The sequence below is a fragment of the Cryphonectria parasitica genome (assembly GCF_011745365.1).
Source record: "Cryphonectria parasitica EP155 unplaced genomic scaffold M406scaffold_3, whole genome shotgun sequence".
Taxonomy (NCBI): Eukaryota; Fungi; Ascomycota; class Sordariomycetes; order Diaporthales; family Cryphonectriaceae; genus Cryphonectria; species Cryphonectria parasitica.
In genome coordinates, this window is record NW_024468911.1 from 3,143,377 (window position 1) to 3,167,209 (window position 23,833).

General features: G+C 53.5%; 6 protein-coding genes across 6 annotated transcripts; 2 read left to right on the plus strand and 4 right to left on the minus strand.

The window, feature by feature from the left end:
- Nucleotides 1–233: 233 nt before the first annotated feature.
- On the minus strand, nt 234–1,942 carry M406DRAFT_252276 (alpha-L RNA-binding motif-containing protein; the record flags this gene model as incomplete). Its single annotated transcript, XM_040916827.1, has 5 exons — nt 234–509; nt 579–1,103; nt 1,173–1,328; nt 1,416–1,763; nt 1,898–1,942. 5 exons carry the CDS (start codon nt 1,940–1,942, stop codon nt 234–236), a joined length of 1,350 nt encoding a protein of 449 aa, XP_040778526.1.
- Nucleotides 1,943–4,614: 2,672 nt separating this feature from the next.
- M406DRAFT_251729 (family 28 glycoside hydrolase) lies at nt 4,615–6,326 on the minus strand (the record flags this gene model as incomplete). The annotated part of the gene is made up of 6 exons (XM_040916782.1): nt 4,615–4,862; nt 4,971–5,059; nt 5,157–5,365; nt 5,444–5,498; nt 5,583–5,769; nt 5,882–6,326. The coding sequence occupies 6 exons, from the start codon at nt 6,324–6,326 to the stop codon at nt 4,615–4,617; spliced, it is 1,233 nt and encodes a 410-aa protein (XP_040778527.1).
- A 2,455-nt stretch (nt 6,327–8,781) lies between these two features.
- Nucleotides 8,782–12,639, plus strand: M406DRAFT_345509 (uncharacterized protein). Its single transcript, XM_040922092.1, has 4 exons — nt 8,782–9,013; nt 9,050–9,407; nt 9,453–10,581; nt 10,669–12,639. The coding sequence occupies exons 1-4, from the start codon at nt 8,948–8,950 to the stop codon at nt 11,786–11,788; spliced, it is 2,673 nt and encodes an 890-aa protein (XP_040778528.1). The 5' UTR covers nt 8,782–8,947; the 3' UTR covers nt 11,789–12,639.
- Nucleotides 12,640–13,981: 1,342 nt separating this feature from the next.
- Nucleotides 13,982–15,876, minus strand: M406DRAFT_254104 (MFS general substrate transporter; the record flags this gene model as incomplete). Its single annotated transcript, XM_040916938.1, has 3 exons — nt 13,982–14,804; nt 14,883–15,625; nt 15,712–15,876. 3 exons carry the CDS (start codon nt 15,874–15,876, stop codon nt 13,982–13,984), a joined length of 1,731 nt encoding a protein of 576 aa, XP_040778529.1.
- Nucleotides 15,877–17,650: 1,774 nt separating this feature from the next.
- On the minus strand, nt 17,651–19,394 carry M406DRAFT_288687 (ferrochelatase-domain-containing protein). Its single transcript, XM_040918810.1, has 3 exons — nt 19,019–19,394; nt 18,368–18,932; nt 17,651–18,298 (listed from the first exon to the last, which is right to left on the minus strand). Exons 1-3 carry the CDS (start codon nt 19,256–19,258, stop codon nt 17,844–17,846), a joined length of 1,260 nt encoding a protein of 419 aa, XP_040778530.1. The 5' UTR covers nt 19,259–19,394; the 3' UTR covers nt 17,651–17,843.
- Nucleotides 19,395–21,699: 2,305 nt separating this feature from the next.
- On the plus strand, nt 21,700–23,780 carry MUS-51 (Ku DNA-binding complex, Ku70 subunit; the record flags this gene model as incomplete). The annotated part of the gene is made up of 3 exons (XM_040921333.1): nt 21,700–21,768; nt 21,828–22,427; nt 22,488–23,780. The coding sequence occupies 3 exons, from the start codon at nt 21,700–21,702 to the stop codon at nt 23,778–23,780; spliced, it is 1,962 nt and encodes a 653-aa protein (XP_040778531.1).
- Nucleotides 23,781–23,833: the final 53 nt, after the last annotated feature.

Below are 23,833 nucleotides of genomic sequence, written 5' to 3' on the forward strand. Positions count from 1 at the left end.
AATGCGCCCCCGCCCCCCGTCCCTCCCCCTTCACAGGAGACTGGGCGAGTATATACAGGGTATACCAAGCTCAAGATTTTTTTAATCGTACTCAGAGTGGGCGGCATCCGTACCGACGACACAAATTGAAATCTTCGTATGGATGTCTGTTTGTACGCTGCGCTCGGTCTCCCCCTGAAATTTCTTTCTGATTTGTAATTATTTTTCCTTTTTCTGAGCCCCAATCTCGGTCACTATCTTCTCCTTAGATACCAGTTGAAAGCCAGCTGCATCACATTCGGCGGGAACGGGCTTGGCACCTCGGCGTAGCCCTGCCTCGCGACCGGATGCCTCAGGTACACGGCCGCACATATGTTCTGGTTCACCTCGAGATATCGTGGGATAAAGGCAAAGGGGCTCATGAACCGCCTTGGCTGCCACGGTGTGAGGTATGGCTTGCTCTCGTCCAATGGGTTCTCCTCGTACTCCCGCACCATCTCCGCCAGCCGGCTCGCCTCCTCGTCCGACATCTCGTAGCGCACTGAATCCGCCGGTGCCGGCGGTGGTGGCGCCGGGTTTGCTGCATCTGCGGCGGCAACTGCCTGTGCAGTCGCCTCGGCGGAGAAGGCGCCAGATTGTTTGGCCCGAGTGGCGGCATTGGGATCATTGATGACGAGTTCTTTGAGCATCGAGTTGATGGTGCCGACGATGTCGTTGGTGACGGCGTTTTGGCCGTCCTTGCGGCCAATTTGCGATGAGATATTGCGAGCCTCCTTGACAAAGGATCGAATCTGCTGCTTTTTCTTGACCGAGAGGTCGCCCTTCTCCGCCTGGAGGAAACCCTTGGCCATTTTGGAGAGGACCTTTAGTTGCTTGGCCACTTGCTCCTTGTCGGTCTCTGGTGCTGCCTTGGCCGCGTCTGCTTCTGCTGAGTCCTCAGCGGCGGCTTCTTCCGAGCCTTCTGCTGCATCCTCGGGCTCTTCTGCCTCTTCATCCGTGCCTGGTGGCTTGCCCTCCTTTGTCTCTACATGTGTATGCTTCTTCCTGCCAGTTGCGTACATGACCATGTCTGGGTCGACCTGGAACATGTCGCCGGGGTTCAGGAGATAACTCGGATGTGTCATCTGTGCAGACACCGCGAGTTAGCAGTTTGCTCGACCTTTCTTTTCTCATACTCGCAAGTCGAGAAGCACTAGGGGGGGACCACCTACCACCTGCCCGTTGACCTTGACAGCACCGTGAATCACAAATTGCCTCGCCTGACGACTGCTGCTCGCAAACAGGGCCCTGAAAATGGCGACATCAATCCTCCTCTCGAGTGGCGCAAATGTCATGTTCATATAAGGCGTCTGTCCGGAGAACTGCTGTGTGTTCATCGCGTTCTTATTGGCTCTGCGGTCCCCGCCGACCGTGACCTCCGTCATATCGGCGTGGACCGGTAGCGGGAGGCCCTTGACATTGTGCTTGCGCTTCTGGCCCCTCTCGTGCCAGGGCGTCTCGTCCTCTGCCCGGGGTATGTCACGGCCCGAGCCCCGACCTGTGGCCTGCTCGGAACCGTCGTTCAGAGCCATATAGACAGGATCCATGTTGACGACAGATTGCAGGCGGCGGCTGAACATACGGTTCCACTTGGACTCTCGAATGTGCTCGCCGTGGTAGGCGCGGGTCAGGGCCTTCGCGGTCCATTTCTGCTGGAAGAAGGTCCGGCGGATGAAGTTGGGAATGGTCCGCTCGACTTTGGAGAGGTTGTAGAGATTGTATTTGTTCCAGGTCGCTCGAACTCTCTATAATTGGGCACGGAAAGGAAAAGAGGGAGGCGTCAATTGAGGATGTCACCCAAAAAACAAAAAAAAAAACGGTTGAGATTTGGTCGCAAGCAATCGGATGATGAGAACAGGAATTTTGTGGCATTGCTTACCCCCTTCTTAAGGTGATGATAATTGAACGTCCTCCTTAACCTCATTTTGAGTCTTGTAGAGCTGGATTGACAAGCTCCAGGTCGAGTTGAGCCTTTGGTGGTGATTTGCCGGCCAGTTACTGCGCAGGTGCAGGTGCAGTATTTAACCTTGAGCCGTCGCGATTTTGTCTCGTCGCGATTTCCAAAATTTAGAATGGAAGCACGCACGGGCCACTTACAGCCTCAGCCATGCAGCCTGGAGCTCCCTGGAAGTTTTGGGGGGGGGTCCATGTGGGGTATACAGGGTATCACTGCAATCGATACGGTTGTTTGCAGGCCAGGAAGACGGAGAAGAAAAAAAAAAGTTCCATTTCGCTAGTGATCTACAATCCCTCCTCCTCTTCTACTTCTTTCTTCCTCTTCACCTTCTCCTCACCACGACAATTTCTTCACCTCCTTCTGCACAATTGTCAGAATAATTTCCAATGTCCAGCTATTGATAGACGTGTTGTCCATTCCTACTCAGAATTCTGCAACCCAGACAGACTAGGAGGTCTAGCTTCTGAGCTACCACTGATCACTGCGACCCTGCGATCGCATTCGGGCCCTTCCTTAGAAAACGACAGCCTGTTGACGATCTGTGAATTACCCCACCACCAGCCTGACCTTACATCTTGCTGTCCTCAGCCTCCAGCGAAGGATCTCAACTTCCTCCAGGGAATTGGGGGCGATAGACACCTCTATTTCCCAAGAATCCTTTATTCGGAGCGGCCATATTGAATCACCCAACGCACTATCCATCAAAACACTACCACTACCACAATGGCTGAGGAGACTGTCAACGTTGAGGCTGCTCAGGCACCTGTCGAGGCTGTCCCTGAACCTGTCCCTGAATCTGTTCCCGCGGAGACTGCTGCTGTTACAGAGACTGCTCCTACCACCGACGAGGCTCCCAATGAGAACGTGGAGGCTGAGAATGTCAAGAGCGAAGAGCCTAAGACTGAGGGAGCCAAGGAGGACGGCAAGGAGGCTGGCCCTACGGAGGAGACTGAGAACAAGGACACCAGCATGCTGAAAACCAAGGCCCGCGCCTACACCAATCCCCGCAAGAACAAGAAGTTCGACCCTTCCGTCCTGCCAGAATCCGACAACCCATCTGAGATCCGAGCCCAGGTATGGTCGCAGCCAGAACTGCACGCGACCCATGCACGCACACTAACACTTGTTTCCAGGTCGAGTTTTACTTTTCCGACAACAACCTGCCCAAGGATGAGTATCTCTGGAACCTCTGTGGCGGTGCCGAGAACAAGCCCGTCGAGGTGTCTAAGATCCACGTCTTCGGCCGCATGCGCCGCTTCCAACCCTACTCCGCCGTCGTCAAGGCTCTTCGCGACAGCAGCTCCCTGGAGGTCACCGGCGAAGAGGGCCACGAGATGGTCTCCCGCAAGCAAGCCTACGACCCCACCAAGGCCCGCAAGCTCATGCCATGCTCCGTCTACGTCAAGGGCTTCGGCGACGAACAGCCCTCCACCCAGTTCGATATCGAGGCTTTCTTTGCTAAGTTTGACACTGTCAATGCCATTCGTCTGCGCCGTACCCCTGAGAACCTTTTCAAGGGCTCCGTCTTCGTCGAGTTCGAGACCGAGGAGCAGGCCAAGGCCTTCTTGGCTCTTGACCCTCCACCCAAGTGGAAGGGCCACGACCTGAAAATCATGTCCAAGCAAGACTACGTCGAGGAAAAGAACAAGCTCATCGAGGAGGGCAAGCTCCAGCCTACCGAGCGCCGCGCCTTCTTTGAAGGTCGTACCGGCCGTGGTGGCGGTCGTGGTGGTAAGAACTTCCACAACCGCAACTCCGACCCTAACGACTGGAAGGCTCGCAAGGCCGATGATCGGCAGCACGGACACAAATTTGGTCGCGGTCGTGGTGGCCGTGGCCGTGGCCGTGGTGGGCGCGATCGCCGGGATCGCGACAGCAAGCGCGAGGGCAGCAACGAGAACTCGAAGCGTGCTCGCGACGACGAACCCGCTGCCGAAGAGCCCCCTGCTAAGAAAGTCGACGCCAAGCCCGAGGCTGCTGTCGAGGCGACCGAGTGAGCGTACTGCCGTGGAGAGCATGTGATTGGAAAAAGTCAAACACTGATTGATACCCGGTTTCTGGTCTGTTGGCATCGCCATTGGCATTCATCTTTCTAAACAGAACTTCTGAAGGAAGCAAACTGGGTCGGATGGGGGGACATGGCGTTATAAGGACGGTTGAAATAAAGCATTTCATGAGGGACGATATGAGCGGCTCCCTCTTTCTTGTTAGGGGCAACGCCTGCTCCTGTACAGCAGTGATCATCCACAAGCCCGAGTGACTTCAAAAAGGAATGGAGTAAAGTCTGGCGACCACCAAGTCAGGACTCTTGTCGCATGCATGTCGTGCGCAAAAGGCATTTGCGCTCTCGGGCCATAAGGCTTTCTCAGGTAATCAGAAGGCTGGAATCAACATTTTCATAAACTGTGAATTCTTGCAGGCACTTTTCGTCTGGTTGAAAGGGCCGGGCTCTCTCGTGGTCTATTGTCTGTGTGTTTGGAAGAACGCAGACTACTCGTCTAACCTCACGAGCGATGGATAAGAGCTTCGACTATTGAGAAGAGACACTGGCTTGCGGGGCCACTATCAGGGATTCTAGTTCTCGAGCCCGCCATTCCTCCTAAGGCACTTAGATGGCCCTTTTATTCTTCTTCTATTATTCAGCACCCAGTCCCCGTCATACCATACACGCCATCCTCGGCTGTATAAGAACAAGTTCCTACCGCCCCTTCGGCAACGGTGCCGTTCTGTAGCAGGTCAAGGCTAATGTTCCTCATGGCAATGTTGTAGCAGGGGTTTCTCGCAGAACATGACACGGCGGCGGTGCGGGTGGCCGAGTTGACGTAGCCTGTGAAGTTCACAAAAGCCACGTTGGAGACCAACATGTTGGAGGTGCCGGGATATGAACCTGTCCCCCGGATGTCAGTGAGTGAATGGCCTTGAGAGAGTCGTGTCCATATGCTGGGGGGTTTTCCGGGTGGGTGGAAGCATGAACGGATTTGGACAGGCTGCTTACCATTATCGCCAGAATCTTGGGTGATGTCCATTCCGACGGAAGGGCCCTGGAGGTAAAAGTTCTCGAACAGAATGTTCGTGACGACGCCCCTGTATTTCCAAAAAGAACAGGAAATATGAATGAGCCATCTGTGAATAAAATGAAGAGGGGAAAAGAACAAACAGCTGTTTTGGTAACAAGACTCACCATCCCCCGCCTCGCGGCAGATAATCACTCTCATAGCTACTCTGCGGCACCAGCTCGCCAACCCAGGTCTTGATGTACGCGCCCGTCTCTAGATCGTCATTGTAGGTGAGGATCTGCGCGTCCTTCACTATGACGTTCTCTACTGATGAATCCTCCAGATACTGACCCAGACTGCCGATGGCGACGCCGTTGCCGCCATGAACGGTGATCTAGCATCAAGAACAGGTCAGTCCGGGCATGTTGACAGAGACAAGTGTGTGGGTGGGTGAATCGAGGGGGCAATGTACATTCTGAATATAGACGTTATACGAGCGAGGCTTAATGGCTATTGCGTCGTCTCCTCTGTTGTGTATCTTGAGATTAGTAATCGGATATCCTTCTAGTGATGATTCAGTGGTGATGTCTCTTTCTTCTCGCGAAACTTACCCCTGATACACAAAATTGGTAAGCCTAATGTTGTATGCGTCCATGGTGTCGAAGCCATCTGTATTCTGCACCCAATTGGTGCCATAGGGTGCGTCCAGGGCAGTATTGTTGACGTAGATATCATCAAACCACATTTCTGTGCCGTTCATGATATTGATAGACCACAACGGGCTCTGCGTCACGGTGACTAACACACGCAAGAGACAATTTATTATTAGCACGGACAATTTGGCCCAGGAGAAGGAGAAGAAACGAAAAGAAGGGGAGGGGGAGATTGAGCCCAAATGCATAAAACCTACAGTGCTCAACCAGGACATCCGAGACGTTCCACCAGACAAACGGCATAGGCCGACCGGGCTGGGTGTCGCCCGCCTCAGCGGTATACCACGTATTTCCCGAACCATTGATCTTGCCCGTGCCGTAGCCATTCAGGTGTATCCTCTCGCCCGAGATGACAAACCCGGCATGATGGTTCTGAAATGCGATCGGATACGAGTTGTTGCGCCAGTAGTCCAGGTCGTCCGAGAACAGCCACTCCCCCTTCCAGTCGATCGTGACGTCGGAGAGGACCGGGTTCAGGCGGGTCGCGATGTAGAAGGTTGCGTTCTCTGGGAAGACGACGGTGCCGCCGTTGTTGCAGTCCTCAAAGGCCGTGAGGATCTGGGGGACGTCGTCCTGGCCGCTGCCTAGCGGGGTGAGGGTACAGGTCTTGCCGGTGCTGGCTGGGCTGCGAGGCCTGGTCATGGGGAGGTGGGCGGTCGCGGAGGCCAGGGAGGGCAGGGTGACCAGGCCTAGGAGAGGGAGATGGAGGATGAGACTTTTCAAGTGAGTAGCCATTGTGTCAACGTGTATGTCGATAGGGAACAGACTGTTACTGCTTTGCCTTTGTGAGGTGATGGGACTCGAACTCCTACATCATCATCATCATCGCCGTCATGGAGGAAGGGCAACCACTTGAAGGGGGCGTCTTGATTTGAATATATACATGTACATATATTTTCTAATAAATACTTGCTGCATCATGACGGAGTGCATAGCGAGATGAGAGGGCCAGGGCAGCAAAGATGCTGTGTGCTGCTCCTCCCACAATTTTGTCCTAATGCAGGGCTCGAAGCGGGCGCATTCTGGATTGAGTAACTTCATTGATGAACGGGTGAGGGATGCTACAATTTTTGATTGGAGGCAAAACAAGCTCCAGGAAACCCCAGGCCCGTGAGTACTTTGGAGAGAGACAGAGAGAGAAATAGAATTCGCTTAATCCTCCCCCCTCCCCCGGCAAACACAGGGGGTCTTGTCTTGTTCCCCAGATTACGGCGCCGTCCCAGGTATGCGCATGCGGGGGAAGGGAGGCAGGGAGGGTCACTTGCTTTCTGGACCGTTTCGGTGCAGTCCTGGCCGAACTCTGGACCTCACCCAAGCAGTCCAAGGTAATTATTATGCAGGTGCTAGCAAGCTACTGTACCATAGTACATCGTTGGCGTTGGCAATTGTCGATCCCAATGGCTCCTCGTGCATGACCTATCTGATTCATCCAGAGGTTGCGTGTCTATACTATGGTAACAAAAGAGGTCGACAGATGTTCGTCCCTTCACACGTATACATGAGGATTGAAGAAATGAGGGAAAATCTATACTTGCCTCAGGTCATATGATGACTCCCCTCTTCTTTTCGTGTGCCCACACGAACTGATGCGCTCCATATTGAGTGTCAACGTATTGGATCTCGTATCTCGAGCTGTGCCCACCTCGCATCTGAGATATCAGATCTCATATTTGTTGTGCGAAGGTCCGTTGATGTTGATAATTGAGCAGAGCTGCAGTGAAAAATCGGTTATTTATATGAACAACTCCGCAGCGGGCTCTGTAGTCGCAACGACACCGGCTGAATCGTCGTATGTATACAAGAATTGGCGTAGGAAAGGGACAGTCTCTATTAGTTGCTTTTTTCCATTTGTTGATTCGTTATTTATTGACTCATTCATGCTTGTCTTCTCGTTCTGTTTGTTTCCCCCCACTTGCCTTTCCCGTGGCCAAGTGTCAGAAAGAATGGAAGGACCGTTGACAAGAATGAAAGGGAGGAGCACCTCTACTGGGAGCACGACCTTGAGAAGGCAGCTGTAGCCTAGGGCTTCCTTCTTCTTTCTCTTCTTCTTCTTTCTCTTCTTCTTCTTTCTCTTCTTCTCCTCCTCCTCCTCCTCCTCCTTCCTGTAATCATCCGACGACGCATGTTCTCCCGATGCAGGCCACTTCATCTTTTCCGACACTATTTCCCTTAACCGCCTTGATACAGGATATTTGTACTCGTCATCAGGTCTCATCGTCGCCAGAGCTGATAACTCTGCGCATGAAGAGTCCGCACATCAATCAATGAGGTGACATTCCACCACAATTCCTGTCTCAGTCCACCATCCCACTCTCGCAGCCTCGCCGTCATGGCTGTCTCGGGAGACCTTGGCTGTGATTAGTAGACCCTAACCCTCCATACCCTCAGCAGCCTCTCCCGCCTTGTCTGATGTGAGCCGTTGGCTTAAGGTCCGGACCATCCCGCAACCCCCGATGCCCTCCTACTTTCTATGAGAGGGAGTCCCTCTGTCTCTTTGACCACGACGACGCAGAGTCGATCCCAAGGCCCAGTAACACATCAGAGGTCGATCCATGCCTCTCATCTCAACGAAAGCAGCGTTATCCGTGCTCACAGGAGGTCGGGTCGTCTTCTTGGTCTAGGCCTCATGGTCAGGTGGTCGGTCAGAATCCGCTGCGCAAAACGTCGCCCATCATCGTCCGTGCCACATAGGACCTAAAAGTACAAACCTGTCTGAACGGACCAGACACTACTGAGCACATATGCCGCACGCTACTTGTCTAGTCCAACGTCGCCGAGGCTCACCTGGATCATCATCATTTCAGAGTGAAGGCCTTATCCGACCGGATCTGGTCAACCTGAAGCGTGCTCGCATCGGCCACGCCAAGCTTGCGCGAACCATCTTGGATGGGTGGGGGGAAATAGGTCACTCCGAGCCTTTCAGAGATCGACAAGTCTTCTCTTACATTCTTATACAGCCAAGACGAGGGTCCTCTCCTCCTTTGTGTGTTTGTGATTGTATGTGTTTGTGTGCGCGTGCGGGTCTCTGCATTTTTATGTTTCCTTTTTCTGACACTCGGGCGCACGTCTCTCTTATTGCTTGCTCGCAGGGTATCACCAAGAGGAATAACTCCGCGGACTCGTGTCCGCTCCCCAACACACTGTCTTGGACTTCTCCGCGGCGCTGAGGGTCATCTCTTCTTGATTCTATTGGCTCATCTCAGCCGATCAGCTGTGCCCCCAAACGAACAGACCCATCTCACTGCTTGAGGCCCTGGGCCAATATGGAACCCTCCTCGGGTCCTCGGCCTACCCTGCAGCCGCCTCAAGGCGCTGGCGATTCCTCCTTGGTTGGTCCTCTGCAAGCACAGCAGCGCGTGACAAAGAAGAAATCGAGATCTCGAGCCGATCCTACAAATCAGAAACGACGGTGCGTCAGTACGGCATGTATTGCCTGTAGGAAGAGGAAGTCCAAGTGTGACGGGGCCCTGCCGAGCTGTGCGGCGTGTAGATCCGTCTACAATACCGATTGTATCTACGATCCAAACTCAGACCACCGTCGCAAGGGGGTCTATCGTGAGAGAGTCGACAGCACCAGGGCCAAAAATTCAACACTGCAGGTTCTCATCGAGGCCATTCTCAACGCGAACGAGGACGATGTCCCCGAGATCGTACGGAGGATACGCACCTGTGATAGTCTCGACGCCGTCGCCGATGCCATCTCGAAGGAGGATTGGACCGCCAGTCATGAAAGTGGAGGAGGGGGTGGTGGTGGTGGTGGTGGTGGAGGAGGAGACGATGCCGATAATGATCTCGCTGAGGTTCACCTCGCTGACGGACCCATGGATGGGGAAAGGGATCTAGCGAGCAAGATGGGAGAGCTGAGGATGAGGAACGGAGTGGTTCGGTACATCGGCGGCACCTCACATCTCATCTACCAGGGAGAAGAACACGAAGCAGCAGCGGAGTCGGACTCACCAGACCTCCAGCTGGATGAAGACCCCTTCACCAGCTGGTCAGAAGTCACCAAGGACAAGGACCTGGTGACACACCTCCTCAACATGTACTGGAGTTGGCACTATCCTTACTTCACAACCCTTTCGAAGAAGCTGTTCTGGCAGGATTTCCTCAAGGGCAGGCCAGCAAAGGCGCCGAGGATCTCTGTGTACTGCTCCTCCCCGCTGGTCAATGCCATGCTTGCGCTCGGCTGTCATTTCACAGATGCATCGGGCGCGTGCGCGGTTTCTGGGGACAGTCGCACGAAGGGTGATCACTTCTTTGCCGAGGCCAAGAGGCTGGTCTTTGACAACGACGAGTACACGGTCCCCTCTCTCACTACGACCCAGGCGCTCGCCCTCATGTCTGTCCGCGAGGCAGGCTGCGGGCGGGAGGCAAGGGGTTGGGCCTACAGCGGCATGAGTTTCCGGATGGCCCAGGACGTCGGCCTGAACATGGAGCCTGAGGCCATCGCGGGGGAAACGAGACGCATGAGCGAGGACGAAGTAGACGCCAGGAAGATCACGTTCTGGGGCTGCTTTCTCTTCGACAAGACCTGGTCCAACTACCTGGGCCGTCTACCCCAGCTACCCAAAAACTCTTACAACGTATCGAAATTTGAGGTATACCCAGATGAGGACGGTGAATCCTGGATCCCATACACGGACAGAGGCTTTGACGAGAAATCGAGGCAGCCTGCCCGCACCCGAGCTATCGGCCTCCAGCTCTCCAAGCTCTGCGAGATCAGCAGTGATCTGTTACTGTTCTTCTACCACCCGAAGCATATCGGCAGGTCGAATGGAAAGTCGGTCGAGCTCAAGAAGCTCAGCGAGCTGCACAGACAGCTCGAGGACTGGCGCAAGGGGCTCCCGAGGGAGTTCGAGCCCAGGGAAGGCCAGCTGCCGAATGCGATCCTCATGCAGTATGTCGCTCTACCTTGACCACTTCTTTTTACTTGTACTAACCCTGGCTCTCTCTCTCTCTCTCTCTCTTTTTTCCTCACTCACAGCATGTTCTATCACCTACAATATATCCATTTGTTTCGCCCGTTTCTCAAGTACAATCCTTCGGCGTCGCCACTACCGGCGCATGTGTCACCGCGACGTATCTGTACGGCGAATGCAGGGTTCATATCGAAGTTGATGAGGCTGTACAAGAAGCAGTACAATCTACGGCAGATCTGCAACATAGCTGTGTACATGCTGCACTCGGCCTGCACCATTCATCTCCTCAACTTGCCCGAGAAGAGCGCGAGGCGTGACATCACCCATGGCGTAAAACACCTCGAGGAGATGGCCGAGGACTGGCTCTGTTCCAGGCGAACCCTGAGTATACTCAGTGTCCTGGCCAGGAAATGGAATTGCGAGCTCCCGGAGGAGGCAGCCGTGGTGCTGAAGCGGACGGACCAAAAGTACGGCCATCTAGTCATGGCGGATGTGCCCTCACCGATCACGTACAAGGTGTCGTCCTTCCCAGCCTCGCCACCATCAGCTCCTCAATCCCCAAACCAGCTACAACCACCACAAGGCCACGAGGGGGCTGGTATTGCGGAGGCCATGCAGCAAGACATGGCAGCCGGCTTACTCCGAGAGCCAGCGACAACCATGTCGTCATCCGAGTTCCTACCGAGTCTAGGCTCGATACCTTCTCCTGTGACCGTCCAACCGCTGAGAATACCAAACACCACGGCGGCCGACCCGTCCACCACGACTATGTCTTTTGCTCCCAATGACAACAACCCCTCCTGGGCTATGCCCGGCTTCAGCCAACCCGGTCTACCACGCTATTTCCAGGCTTATGCACCAGTCCAGCAGTCCACTGGTAGCGGTGCCCCGTCGACGTCTTCGAGTTCTCACCAACGGTCCCCCGAAACCCCCTATACGGTGGACGCAAAGGACTGGTACCTCAAGGACGGTGTTAATTGGCAACAAAACTTTGAGAGCTGGGGCCTTGGTGCAAACTCCCTCGTTGCCGGCAGTGGGAATGATGCTGGACTCAGCGTCGGCGGCTTAACTGGAGGAGATTTGTTCATGTTCAGAGGCCTGCAAGGCTCGGACCCGGACACGGGGGATGGCTGGGATTTTGACAGTTCCATGACGAACCTGGACATGATAGGCGGGCTGGAGTGATATTCGATGGCTGATAAAATTTTCTTTCACTACGGGGGCGGGCATTACATAGTGTTGAGTGTTTAAAATCTTGTGTTCAGATCAGCAGCGCTCGGTGTTGGTGTCTTTGTCTAATTTGCAGATATTTTGTTGCAAGTGCGATCAATATATTCGATGGGACCAAAGCTGTTTGATGTGGAACACGCACCTTGTTCATTTCCTATGCAGAACAGGAAAAGCAAACGAAAGAGAAAAGAAGAAAAGAAGACGAAAAAACCAATACAGCACCACAGCTCCTACGCCATAAATAGCCGTCACTCGTCGCCCCCCTCACCTCTCTCTCTCTCCCCTCTTTCCTCTCCTCCTTCCAGCTCCGTCAACTCCCTTCTAAAGACCTCGGCCTCAGCCTCCATCTCCTCCAACGACCTCGCCACCCTCGCGCTGTCCTCAATCCTGTCAAACTGCCCGCCCGGCTCCGGCCGCCTGCTGAACCCCCCTTCCTTGTCCTCCGTGGCTGCCGTCTCCCGCGCCCGGTCCCGGTCCCACAGCGCCCCGCCCACGTTGCCCTCTTCCCCCGCCATTTTTTCGTAGATCTCGTCGCCCCCGCTGCTGCTGCCGGCGGCGGCGGGAAGGCGGGGTATGATGTGAACGTGGACGTGGGGCACGGTCTGGCCTGCCTCGGGACCGTCCTGGAGGGCAACGTTGAAGGATCCGCGGCTGATGTAGTCTTGTTGTTGTTGGTCAACGTCCTCTCCCTTGCCCTCATTTCTTTTTATTCTCGAGGACCCCGCTCCTCCTTCCCCTTCTCCTGCTCCTGCTGCATCGGCTCCAGATCCAGACGGAGAGGACTGGGGGCTTGCGGTGGCGGGGGGAACAAAGCAGTGCCGCGCCAGCATCCTCTGCACACGCTGGACGGTGGTGAAGAGGTCTGTGACCTCGGGGGTGGTGAGATCTGTGAGACGCTTGTGAGGGAGTTTAGGGCAGACCAGGACATGGCCTTTTTGGAGGGGTTTGAGGTTGACGAGGGCGAAGGAGTGGGGGGTTGTGAGGAAGACCTTGGTGGGGGGGGGGGGGGGAGAGAGCGAAATGTCAGTGTCAATTTTTAATTTCCAAATCTGCTGCAGGAGGAGGAAGAGGAGGAGGAATGTTTTGTCTGTACTACTATAGGAAACTTGGGAGGGGAGGGAGGTTCTCTTGCTACTTCATCTACTCACCTGAGTAGTCACCTCAAAATTCCCAAACATGATCTTTTCCTTGTTCTGGCCTCCATGTTCTGTGCTCATGATTCTGGTTCTGAAGACCTCCTTGATAGCAAGTGGTTTTGATATTCTCGTAGAGTGGTGCCTGAGAGTAAATTGGGATGCCAGAAGTTTCATGTTGGGAAGTATGGGCTGGCTGGAGAGTGTAGTTTTGGGTCAGTGAGTAAGGAAGTGAGTGGTGGCAGTGCGCTGTGGGTCTCTATAACAAGTGGGCGCTACAGCACAGTAGTAGAAAAAGGCAGTGCAAGCAAGGCCTCGAGCGTTCTACTGCAATGACAGGGTATATATGATTTGACCAGCCAAGACTTGATTTGACAAAATGTGCCACTGCTTGTGACTTTCTCTTGTTTTCCTCCTTTTCTTTAGTTCATTTTATTTTTCTTTCAAGTTTCAAGAAGGTACGACAGATTAAAGCAGTTTGGCTGTAAACCTTCAAGATTCATTTATCAAAGGCTTGTGCATGGCTGACAGGACGGAGGGCTGCTGCGGGGAGCGCTCATTGAGACCACCGTATATCCAACTATGCATATACACACATAGAAAATGTATAGATCACTTCTTAACATCTGGAAATTGTTACATAGCTCATATCTGCAGTCATCGCTATTCATACAACAAACAACAAGTCCCTCTGGCTCTTGGGCCGACATCCGTGGTCACTGTCTATCTCTATCCTGAAATGAAAAAGCAAAATTCACATTCTGTACTTACAAATATCCTTAAAAAGATCATCATGTAGGTAATTTGTGGTATATATGCAGAAAAAAAAAAAAGACAAAAGGACTCAATCGCATACAAGAAATTATTGGCAACATTTCCCATTGTCAGATCTGGGGCACGACCTCGTCGTCGGACAGCGTGTCCGCGCGGTGATAGTTGGGCCGCACGGGCTCCTCTTCTGATCCCTCCTCCTCGGGCCTGTCGAGCTCCTTCACGAAGACTATCGGTAGCTAGGTCAGCCGAGATCTTGTTGAAGGGATAGTGGGGAAGTGAAAGAGAAAGAAAAAAGGAGAGGAGGGGGGGGGGGCTCACCATGTGGCCGCACCATGGTCGACAGAACAAGAATCACAAGAAATAGGCTGGTCAGTGCAACAAATACGGCCTGCGGGAACGTCTTCACCGTAGCCGCATATAGCCCGTTGAAGACGACGGGGGAGATGATCCTGGAGAGGGCGTGCAGCAGGCCAACGGCGCCTAATACGGCTCCAGTTCGCTCGGCAGGCATGTGCTTGGAAAGCATGCTCTGGATGGTAGCCGAGCCAAGGCCGCCAAAAGCAGTGACGACGCCGCTTAGTACAAAGAGGGCCTCTGTGCGCGCGAAGATGTATCCGGCCAAGCCAATAACGTCCGAAAAAATAGCAAAGCGCAGGATCCACACATCGAGATCGTCGGCGCCGGCATTGCTCTCGACAATGGGGCCCGAAACGCGGCGGCGGTTGGCGGCGGGGCGGGTGCGGAAGAGGTAGTTGACGACGGGAAAGATGGCGAGAAGGACGAAGACGCGCACCATGGAGACGAGGGAGATGAAGCGCGAGGTCTCGAAATTGCCCCAGCCAAAGATGTACTCGCTGTACAGCAGCGTCACCTGGCCCGAGCTCATGGCCGCGCCGAGAATCACCATGTCCGTAAGGGCCAGGAGCACTAGGTTCCGGCGCACGCGGGCGTTCTCCGGGCCCCTGGGCGCAAGCACCTTGAGCGGCTCGAAGGGGTTGGCCGACCGGATGGAGGCGATGAGGTTGGCATACTTGGGGGTAGCAAATATGGACCAGAACCAACGGCTGCCCGCGGAGGCGGCGGGGGCGGCGTCGTCATTGTTATTATTGTTATCAGTGGTGGCAAGGTAGGCGGAAGCCCACTCGCGGGTGCGCCTGTCGCGCTTCTCTACATCGGCGGCGTGCCTCTCGCGGGCAAGCAGCTGGCGGCGCCGGGAGACGGACTCGGGGATGACAAAGCTGACACACAAGATGAAGAAGATGTGGCAGCCCAGGGTAACGTAGAAGACAGACAAGAGGGAGCCGGTCCACTTGACAAAATAACCGGCGATCAGGGGGCCAAAGGCCAGGCCGCTGAACAGGCACGAGTGCAGGTAGCCGATGGCGACGCCGCGCTTGGAGGGAGGCGTGCAGTCGCTAGTGTACGAGTGGCTGAGCACAGAGCCGGCGGTAAAGGAACCAGCGAGGCCGTCGAAGGCAAAGCCTAGGAGCAGCCACCTGTAGTGGATGACGTCGGGGAACCTGGCGGCGCAGATGGTGACAATCTCGGCCATGACACCGCCGAAGGAGGCGAGGGCTAGCAGCTTCTTGCGGCCATAACGGTCGGAGAGGGAGCCGATCTTGGGCGCCGTGTAGGCGCTGAGGGAGCCGACGAGGACGTTGAGCACGAGGGTGAACGCGGCGACATGCTGCTGGACCTCGGGGCTCTTGCACTGCGGGTTGTCGCCGCCTAGTACCACAGGGGCCACCATGAAGTGGCCATCGTGCATGGTCTGCTCAGCAAAATAACGCTGGCAGACCAGGTCGATGATCAGGTTGAGCTTGGGCACGATGGAACCGCCAAATGCCAGGGTGAAGAGCGCATATGGCGGTATTAACCAGTAGACCTTGAACACAGAGTTTCATCGTGTTAGCAGAGTTGAGTCTGGCATGTTCTCTGGGCAGTAAGTACACAGTACAGAACAGGACATACAGTGGGCCTCCTGTGCCACGGCAGGTGTTCGTACTCCTTGTAACCGTCCCACGAATCTTTCCTCGAGGATGCACCGGTGTCTGGATCCTCTGAACCTACTGCCGCGGCGTCGTACCGGTGATTCCGGGTGCCCGCACCCAACAGGCCAGTGGTCTCGTCAGGCATGCCTGTGATCTCTGTCTCGCCCTCTTGCGTGGTAGAAAGTGATTGCATGTCATCCCAGGCGCTCTTGGGCACGTCAGCCTTGCTATCGTCTGGCTCTGACATTGTGACCAAGAGACAGTACAATGGCGCTCAATCAATCGGAGTTCCCCTCTTGTCAAAAGGTGATGGTCCTCCAATAAGAACCCAGAGCGCAAGTTTTGCTTTGAGAATTGCGCCCGAGTAGTCCACGTCGCGTGGTGGTTGTCCTTGTTCTTCCTGCTTGAGAAAGAAAAGAGAGGGGGGGGGGGGGATGAGTATCAGATAAGTCCGGCTATCCGCAACTCAGTGAGAATAGAGCGCGCGCTCGCGCAAGACAGAGAGGGTCACGATGACGTGCTGGACACCCGGGGTTTCATTCGCGAAGACTGACTATCGAAAGCACATTTCGTTTCCTCCAGCTGGTTGTTTGTAGGAGAGAAATAAGAGTGGATGAATTGGTCAATGACAAAAAAAAAAGAAGAAGAAGAAAAAAGGGAAGTTTGAGGGAGAAGAGTTGACAGGAAGAGAAGAGAGGATAAGAGAAACAGAGAGTTCGTGGGTAGCTGCAGAAGTCAAATGCATACACGTACACGTATACACACCACACCCACACGCATACCAATGAACTGGATCAGACGGACTTTTTGGAAGACTTATTCCTGATCCCAAGAGGGATGGGAAATCGAATCAGATCAATCAAAACAGCCGGGTTTCCTGTCAAGGCCGATAAGCCCGTGGGGCAAGCTAGGATTGTTGGCAAGCAGCGGGTGGACAATTCTGAGGGAAGGAGATGATGCACCACGCATTGCCAGCTCTTTCCCACGCACACAAAACCACCGTGGCAGGAAAACTGCCACCCCCACTAGTCTACGTTTCATATGCTCCTCCCTCGCTCAACCTCTCACAGAAAAATTTGACAATGAAAAGAAAACTACTAATGATTATCCCAAGACACTTTCAAGCCCCAACACGAAAGGAAAGGAATGTACATCAGTAAGCGGTGTCTTATTCTAGCACAGAAAAGGGATACAATAAATGATGACGTACTATTCAAAGTCCCCTTTGTTGGCATTTCCAAGCAAAAGAAGGACCTCGGTACTGCTTACCACCACATCATAGTGCATGATAATGTGGTACGGACTTCGGCTCTCGATTTCAGCCGCCGCTGAGAGAAACACAAGGGGCTCTGTGAGGCTTACTATAGCCACGCAGTCAAGCCAAGCCAGTTGGAAAGAGGCCGACGCACAGCTGTTGTTACACCAGTAATGGATGTGAACGAACCAAGCCCGTTGGTACCGGCCGCCTGGGAGGCGCTACTGGGAATAGAGAGGACGAGGACCCCCCAACACTCTGGGGGCCATGATTCATCGCTGCGCTGCGCTACCCCAATAGCCTACCGAGGCCCTGGTGATTACTTAGCACTTACCACTGTGCTATGGTATGTAGTAAGCCTATAGCTATCGCGGACCTTTTCTTCCTTGGACTGCGCGTAAGGTCGCTGGCCGACGAGTCCCATCCAACATCACCTCTTTTTCATTTACACACACACGTGTTAGTAGAAAATTACTTAGGCTCCTCTAGAAAGATAGCCAGAGCGGTTTACTTGTAGTGTTGAGCCCCCAGAAAGAAGCAGCTTTGTCATCCTCATCTCACCTGGATGTTTCTCACTCTCAGCCCAGGCAGGATTCATAAGCCGCCTCGTGCATTCACCAGACCTGGCGATTTTTGAAAGAGGTGAACTTTGTAACGCTTGTCTATGATCGCAGGAGACCTCGATTTTCGAAGATTGTGACCCTCTGCGTTTTCCTTTTTGCCAAACCTTTCCCAAAAAATCTCAAAACAGTCCATTACCCACCATCTCAATGCGTGTCCAATGACACATACTACTGAATATGTACACACACAATTAGACAGACATGTATATATGTAACACAGGCAGATGAAGCCAATCATGCTGGGACGCAGCCCTCTCCGGCAAAAAACTTCTTCGACTCGAGACACCTCTCGCTCTTGCAGCCCGGGCACCTCAGCCCCATCTGCTTCGAGCTGGTGATCCCGCTGTCCAGGTGCGTCTTCGCGATGTCTGCCAGTGCTTTGATGAAGATGGGGCTGCCGTTCAGACTCTCGGCCCGCTTGACCGTCTCCGGGGAGCCCGAGTCCCCTATCACCTCCTTGTCCAGCTCGTACAACGTCTCGATGTGGTCAGACGTAAATGCGATCGGGATTAAGATGAGATCTTTCTGGCCCTTGTGCACAAACTCTTCCACCGAGCTAGCCGTCTGAGGACCCAGCCACGGCTGTGGTCCAACCTGTGACTGCCAGCACAATCGGTACTGATTAGAGAACCCTAGACGCTGCTGAACCGCGTAGACGGTTGCTGCCACCTCGGCAGGATACGGGTCACCTGAAGAATGGCTGTCAGCTTACCGAACATGAACGCGCTCTCCCTCGAACCTAGGACATGGTCACATACCTCGGTTTACAACCGACATGGGCAGGCTGTGCGCAGAATACAGCAGCACGACCTTATCCCGTCTTTCCGGTGGGTACTCCAACAGCTTGTCCTCAATATTCTTCGCAAAAGCTTCCACCAGCCCTGGATGTACTGGCCATCTATCAATTACACTCCATTGTATTGCGCACTGGTCGTCTTGCTTCTCCAGTCTCTGCCGCCATTTCCAGAGCTCATTCAGCGAGCTGCCGGTCGTCGAACATGAGTACTGTGGATACTGCGTGAAGGCCACCGCACGCCCGCCCCGCCCCTTGCCGAATCCATCTTCGAACAACTTGTTGTACATTTCCTCGGTCAGAGGATCTGCGTAGCGGAAGGCGACGTAGGGTTTATGTGGCGCTGTTTCGGGGTGAATCTCGTCGAGGATCTTACACATTTCTGCGTTTTGATATTCAGACCACTTTCGGATGGGGGAGCCGCCGCCAATGTCGGCGTATTGTTTTTGGATCTTGGGCGTACGGCGTTTCGAAATCAAGGGTCCGATGTAGTTTTGTAGCCTCCCGAGGGGAATAAGATCGCCATCAGCCTGTCATAGGACGGACTCCCGTTAGCTTTTGATACAGCACGAGAAGAGCACATGCTTCTCCGGGGAGAGGGGGTGGGCATGCATACGAAGAGCCGGCTGAGGAAGTCCCCCACCTCATCTGTGGTGGAGGGACCGCCCATATTCAAGAAGACCATTGCTGTTGGCCCTTTGGATCCTGCAGAGTTCTGTGTGACCGGAGGCGTATGAGCTGTGGCCATACATCTTGCTGCTTGGGCAAGGCTCTTGGGCAGGAAGAGTGACGCTGCCGATTGGCCCGGTCGCGAGATGCTCCTCGAGAGCTTCGTCGCAGACTGCCGCAGAGCCATGGCGACAAGTTATTTCCTAGACGTATGGCTTTACCAAGTTATTTCTCAGTGTTTGTGACTTCGAATTGATGCGACAAGGTGAGGACAAAGATGTTAGAGAAATGTTGGGCGGAAGTATTGTGTGCATGTATTTTGAAGAGGGAGAAAGTCTCGATCTTGGGACGATCGCCAAGTCGGCCGGAGAACTTGCAGATCCCGCAACTGCGGCGAGCCAGCAGTTGATGACGGGTTGTCATCAACTCGACCCCACAGTGGAGGCAACAGGACCTGGTGCAGGCGGTAGTGGTCTCGCCCCACTATAGCTTCTGTCTATAGGTACCGTATTACAGTGGGGTTCCAAAAGTCTGTTTACACTCCACCCCCGCCACCCTTTTTAAAGTGCTTGCATACAACCCACCCCTTTCTCTTTTTCTTTCCTCAACAACCCAAAATGCCGTCAAATCAGCTCAATTTTATCAACACTATTAGTACTCGACGAGGCGAAAACGATGAGCTTACTCCGGAGCTCAGATCTGCAGTTTTGACGGCTTTAGACCTAGGTCTTTCTAAGGCCGAGGTTGCACGGCGATTTCGGATCACGAGGCCCTCGGTATACTCAACAGTTGCACGCTGGCAACAAGACCAAAGCCTTGAAAGCAAGCCTCGTACTGGTCGAAAGCCTTTAGTTACACCTCAAACAAGCGGTTTATCAAGTTAACAGTACGCCGTTACCCCCGAGCCTCCCAGAAAGCTGTTCTTCTAGTATAGGTGGGGGTATAAGCTCTTGAACCTTGAAGAGACAGCTACGCACTCAAAAGATCTTCTATTTACATGCAGTGAAGAAGATTCCGCTCAAAGCTTACGATGCTCAAGGCCGGATACGCTTTTACAGGCACTGGAGGTCCAGAGAGGACGAACTGATGCGTGTAAGTGCAGTACTCCTGAGGGTTGACAAGGCTAACAAGGAATCCTCACAGACTATCTTCTCTGACGAGTGCTCTATCCAAAATTCGCCCTCAAATCCATCACAGTTTGTTTGGAGATACTCCCATGAGCGATTTAGGCCTGATCTTGTTAATCTAAAGGTTCATGTGAAGCCTACTATCTCGATAATGGTATGGGCAGGCATTTGGAAGGGTAGCCGTACTCGTCTTATAGTAATGTAGCGAGATTTGACCTCAAAACGGCATGGATATACAGCTAAATCATATCTCAAGGCTCTTCAGGAGGGCCTCTTGCCTATCTATGATGGTACTCGTCATTTCCAACAGGATAACGCGAGGATTCACGGTCAAAAGGATGTAGTTCGCTGGTTTGAGCAGCACGCCGTTTCTGTGATTGAATGGCCGCCGCATTCGCCAGATCTCAACCCCATCGAGCACGTTTGGAAGCTACTAAAGGATGAGATGCATAGGCAATGCCCTGAACTTTCAGAAATGAGAGCAAATTCCATAGAAATCGCAAAGTTCAAGGAAAAGTTGGCACATGTATGGGAAGGGTTGGATCAAAGGAGGTGTGATGATGCACTGCAATATCCGAAGATCCTGAAGTACACAAAGGGTTTATGCTAACAAGAGCGGTGTCAAAGTGTCAATCCCTGAATACGGAAATATAACTGGGCAAACTGTGCAAGTGCTTCAACTGCCTTTGGGGCTATTCAAGTGTAGAACAAATGAATACTTAGATTGACGACTGAAGAGCTATATCTAGTGGTCTATCTGATGGTAATGAACGTGTCCTTATATATCCAGCTCTTCAGTGTGGCTCACTTGGATCACCAGGTCTGGCTCACCGTGATCCAATGAGTGGCTCACTTCCGACTAAGTGAGCGGCTCACTTCTGGCTGGTGATCCCACCCTAACCCTTGCTTACGTAATCCTGGTTGGTTTGTCCGACGCTGGGGTTGTGACACCTGGTTCTTTGTTGGCGGGGCCTGTTTCCGTGACCTGCATGTTGGATAGGTCATAACAGGAGGATTGATGCCCTTATTGATTCACTGCCAACTAGGCTTATAGCATTACGTCGGGCTAGGGGCTGGTATATCCACCATTAATATCTATGTATCTAGAAACATATTTCTGTCTTTTTTATGTATTTTGCATCAAATTTGGCTGAGAAATGGCTAAATTGGTGATAGGTGGTACTTGTGGCGGTTCGGGAGAACTTGTAAGTGTAAACAGACTTTTGGCACCCCACTGTACATAGTACACGCCATAGTACCTTCTACTAGCTAGTTATGTAGGTGGGGTGGAAGCCCTGGGTACGCAGCACACGCCCCAAGCTAGAGGTGTCTGCCTAGAAGCGCGTCCATTCCATAGCTTAGACGCGGCCGGTGCCTAAAGTGCTTTGGCGTCCACCCATCCAACTGCACATCTGGGCGTCTCACTTCGTCTTCTCCTCTTCACCAGGAAGGGAAGATCTGGTCGAGCAACCCAAGTGCATATTTTTTAGCAGCAGTGAAGATGGCCTACAATCGGGACGAAGAGGACCGGCGAGATGAGGACGATGGCGACGACGAGATCGGCGAGACTGTAAGTTTTACGCATGCAATCTGAAAACTGATATATGGCACATTCTGACTATATCAAAGGATTACAAGAGCCAGAAAGACGCAGTCCTGTTCGCCATCGAGGTCAGCAAGTCCATGTTGGAGTCCCCGTCCGAGGAGGAATCCAAGGACAAGGATAGCGCAGTCACGGCAGCGCTGAAGAGCGCAAGCCTGATGATGCAACAACGAATCATTGCTCAGCCGAAGGATATGATGGGCCTCATCTTCTACGGGACAGAGAAGACCAAGTTCCGTGGGAACACCAACAGTTCCTCGTCACAGTATCCTCACTGCTATGTGCACACAGACCTTGACATCCCGTCGGCAGAGGTCGTCAGAACCCTAAAGGACATGGCAGAGAACAACGACGATCCAGAGGGTGTTCTGAAGCCCGCAGGAAGCGATCCTCCGATCAGAGATATGCTCTTCTGCGCAAACCAAATCTTCACCACCGGCGCCCCGAACTTCGGTTCCCGCAGGCTGTTCATTGTCACAGACAACGACGACCCTTTTTCGGGAGACAAGAAGTTACGGGAGCAGGCAGCCGTACGCGCCAAGGACCTGTTCGACCTTGGGGTGACCATCGAGCTGTTCCCCATCAGCCGGGAAGGGCGCAAGTTTGACCTCGACAAGTTCTACAGCGTAAGTCCATGCTTTCCGCCACCAGCCTTGTCTTAACAGCCTCGAGTTAACATTCTTTAGGATATCATCTACCTCGATCCACTTCAGGTCGCGGACCCAGACGCAGCAGACGAGATCAAGACCATCAAGTCCGGCGACGGTATCTCGCTTCTGCAGTCCCTCACCTCAAGCATCACTGCCAAGCAGACGCCGAAGCGCGCCTACTTCTCCAGCATGCCCTTTCAGCTCGCCCCCGGGATGACCATCTCGGTCAACGGCTATCTCATCATGCACCGACAAGTCGCCCAGAGAAACTGTTACGTCTACATTGAGGATGAAAACGCCCCAACGCAGCTTGTCAAGAGTGAGACGACCAAGACTGAGGACGGCTCGATGCGGACCGTGGAGAAGACAGAGCTCAAGAAGGCTTACAAATTCGGTGCTGGAGGCGACCTCATATACTTTACACCCCGTGAGCTTGAGCAGATCAAGGAGTTTGAGCCTCCGTGCATTCGCATCATTGGGTTCAAACCACAATCAATGCTCCCTTCCTGGGCAGCTATCAAGAAGTCGATATTCATCTTCCCTACCGAGGCAGGCTTTGTAGGCTCCACACGAGTGTTCTCTGCACTCTGGCAGAAGCTTCTCGACAGCAAAAAGATGGCCATCGCGTGGCACATCGCGCGGAAGAACGCCCTTCCTCAGCTTGTCGCAATTCTGCCGTCCCATAAGCCGTCAGATGAAGACTCGGGCACGCACTACCTCCCCGCAGGGCTGTGGCTCTTCCCCCTGCCATTCGTTGACGACAGGCGGGACCTCGAGCCCATCAAGCAGCAACCCGTAGTCCGTGCTTCAGACGAGCTGATCACACAAATGCGAAGCATCGTGCAGAACCTGCAGCTGCCCAAGAGCAAGTATGACCCGAGCAAATATCCTAACCCAGCCCTACAGTATCACTACAAGGTTCTTCAGGCCCTGGCCCTAGACGAGGATATACCTGGGCTAAAGCAGGAGGACCATACGCTACCCCGGTACAGACAGATCAACAAAAGAGTCGGGGCCTATCAGGCCGAGTTCAAAGAGAAGCTGGACGAGGAGGCAGCAATTGTGAGACAAGAGATGGCCATCAAGCGGGAGGCTGAGGAGGATGCAGACGATCGACCCAAAAAGCGGACCAAGACCGCCCCAAAGAAGGCGGGAGCAGCTGGCGGCACGACCCTGAAGGACCTGAACGAAGCCATTATGGACGGCTCTCTCAATAAGAGAACTGTCGTCGACTTGAAGGCGATATGCACTGAGAGAGGCCTGAGCACCAGCGGCAAGAAGGCTGATCTGCTGGAAAGGATCGAGCAGTGGACCGAAAGCCAGAACTGAGTTCTTGGCACGGACGCGTACTCTTTGCACAACTATTATGGCGTTAGGAGGTG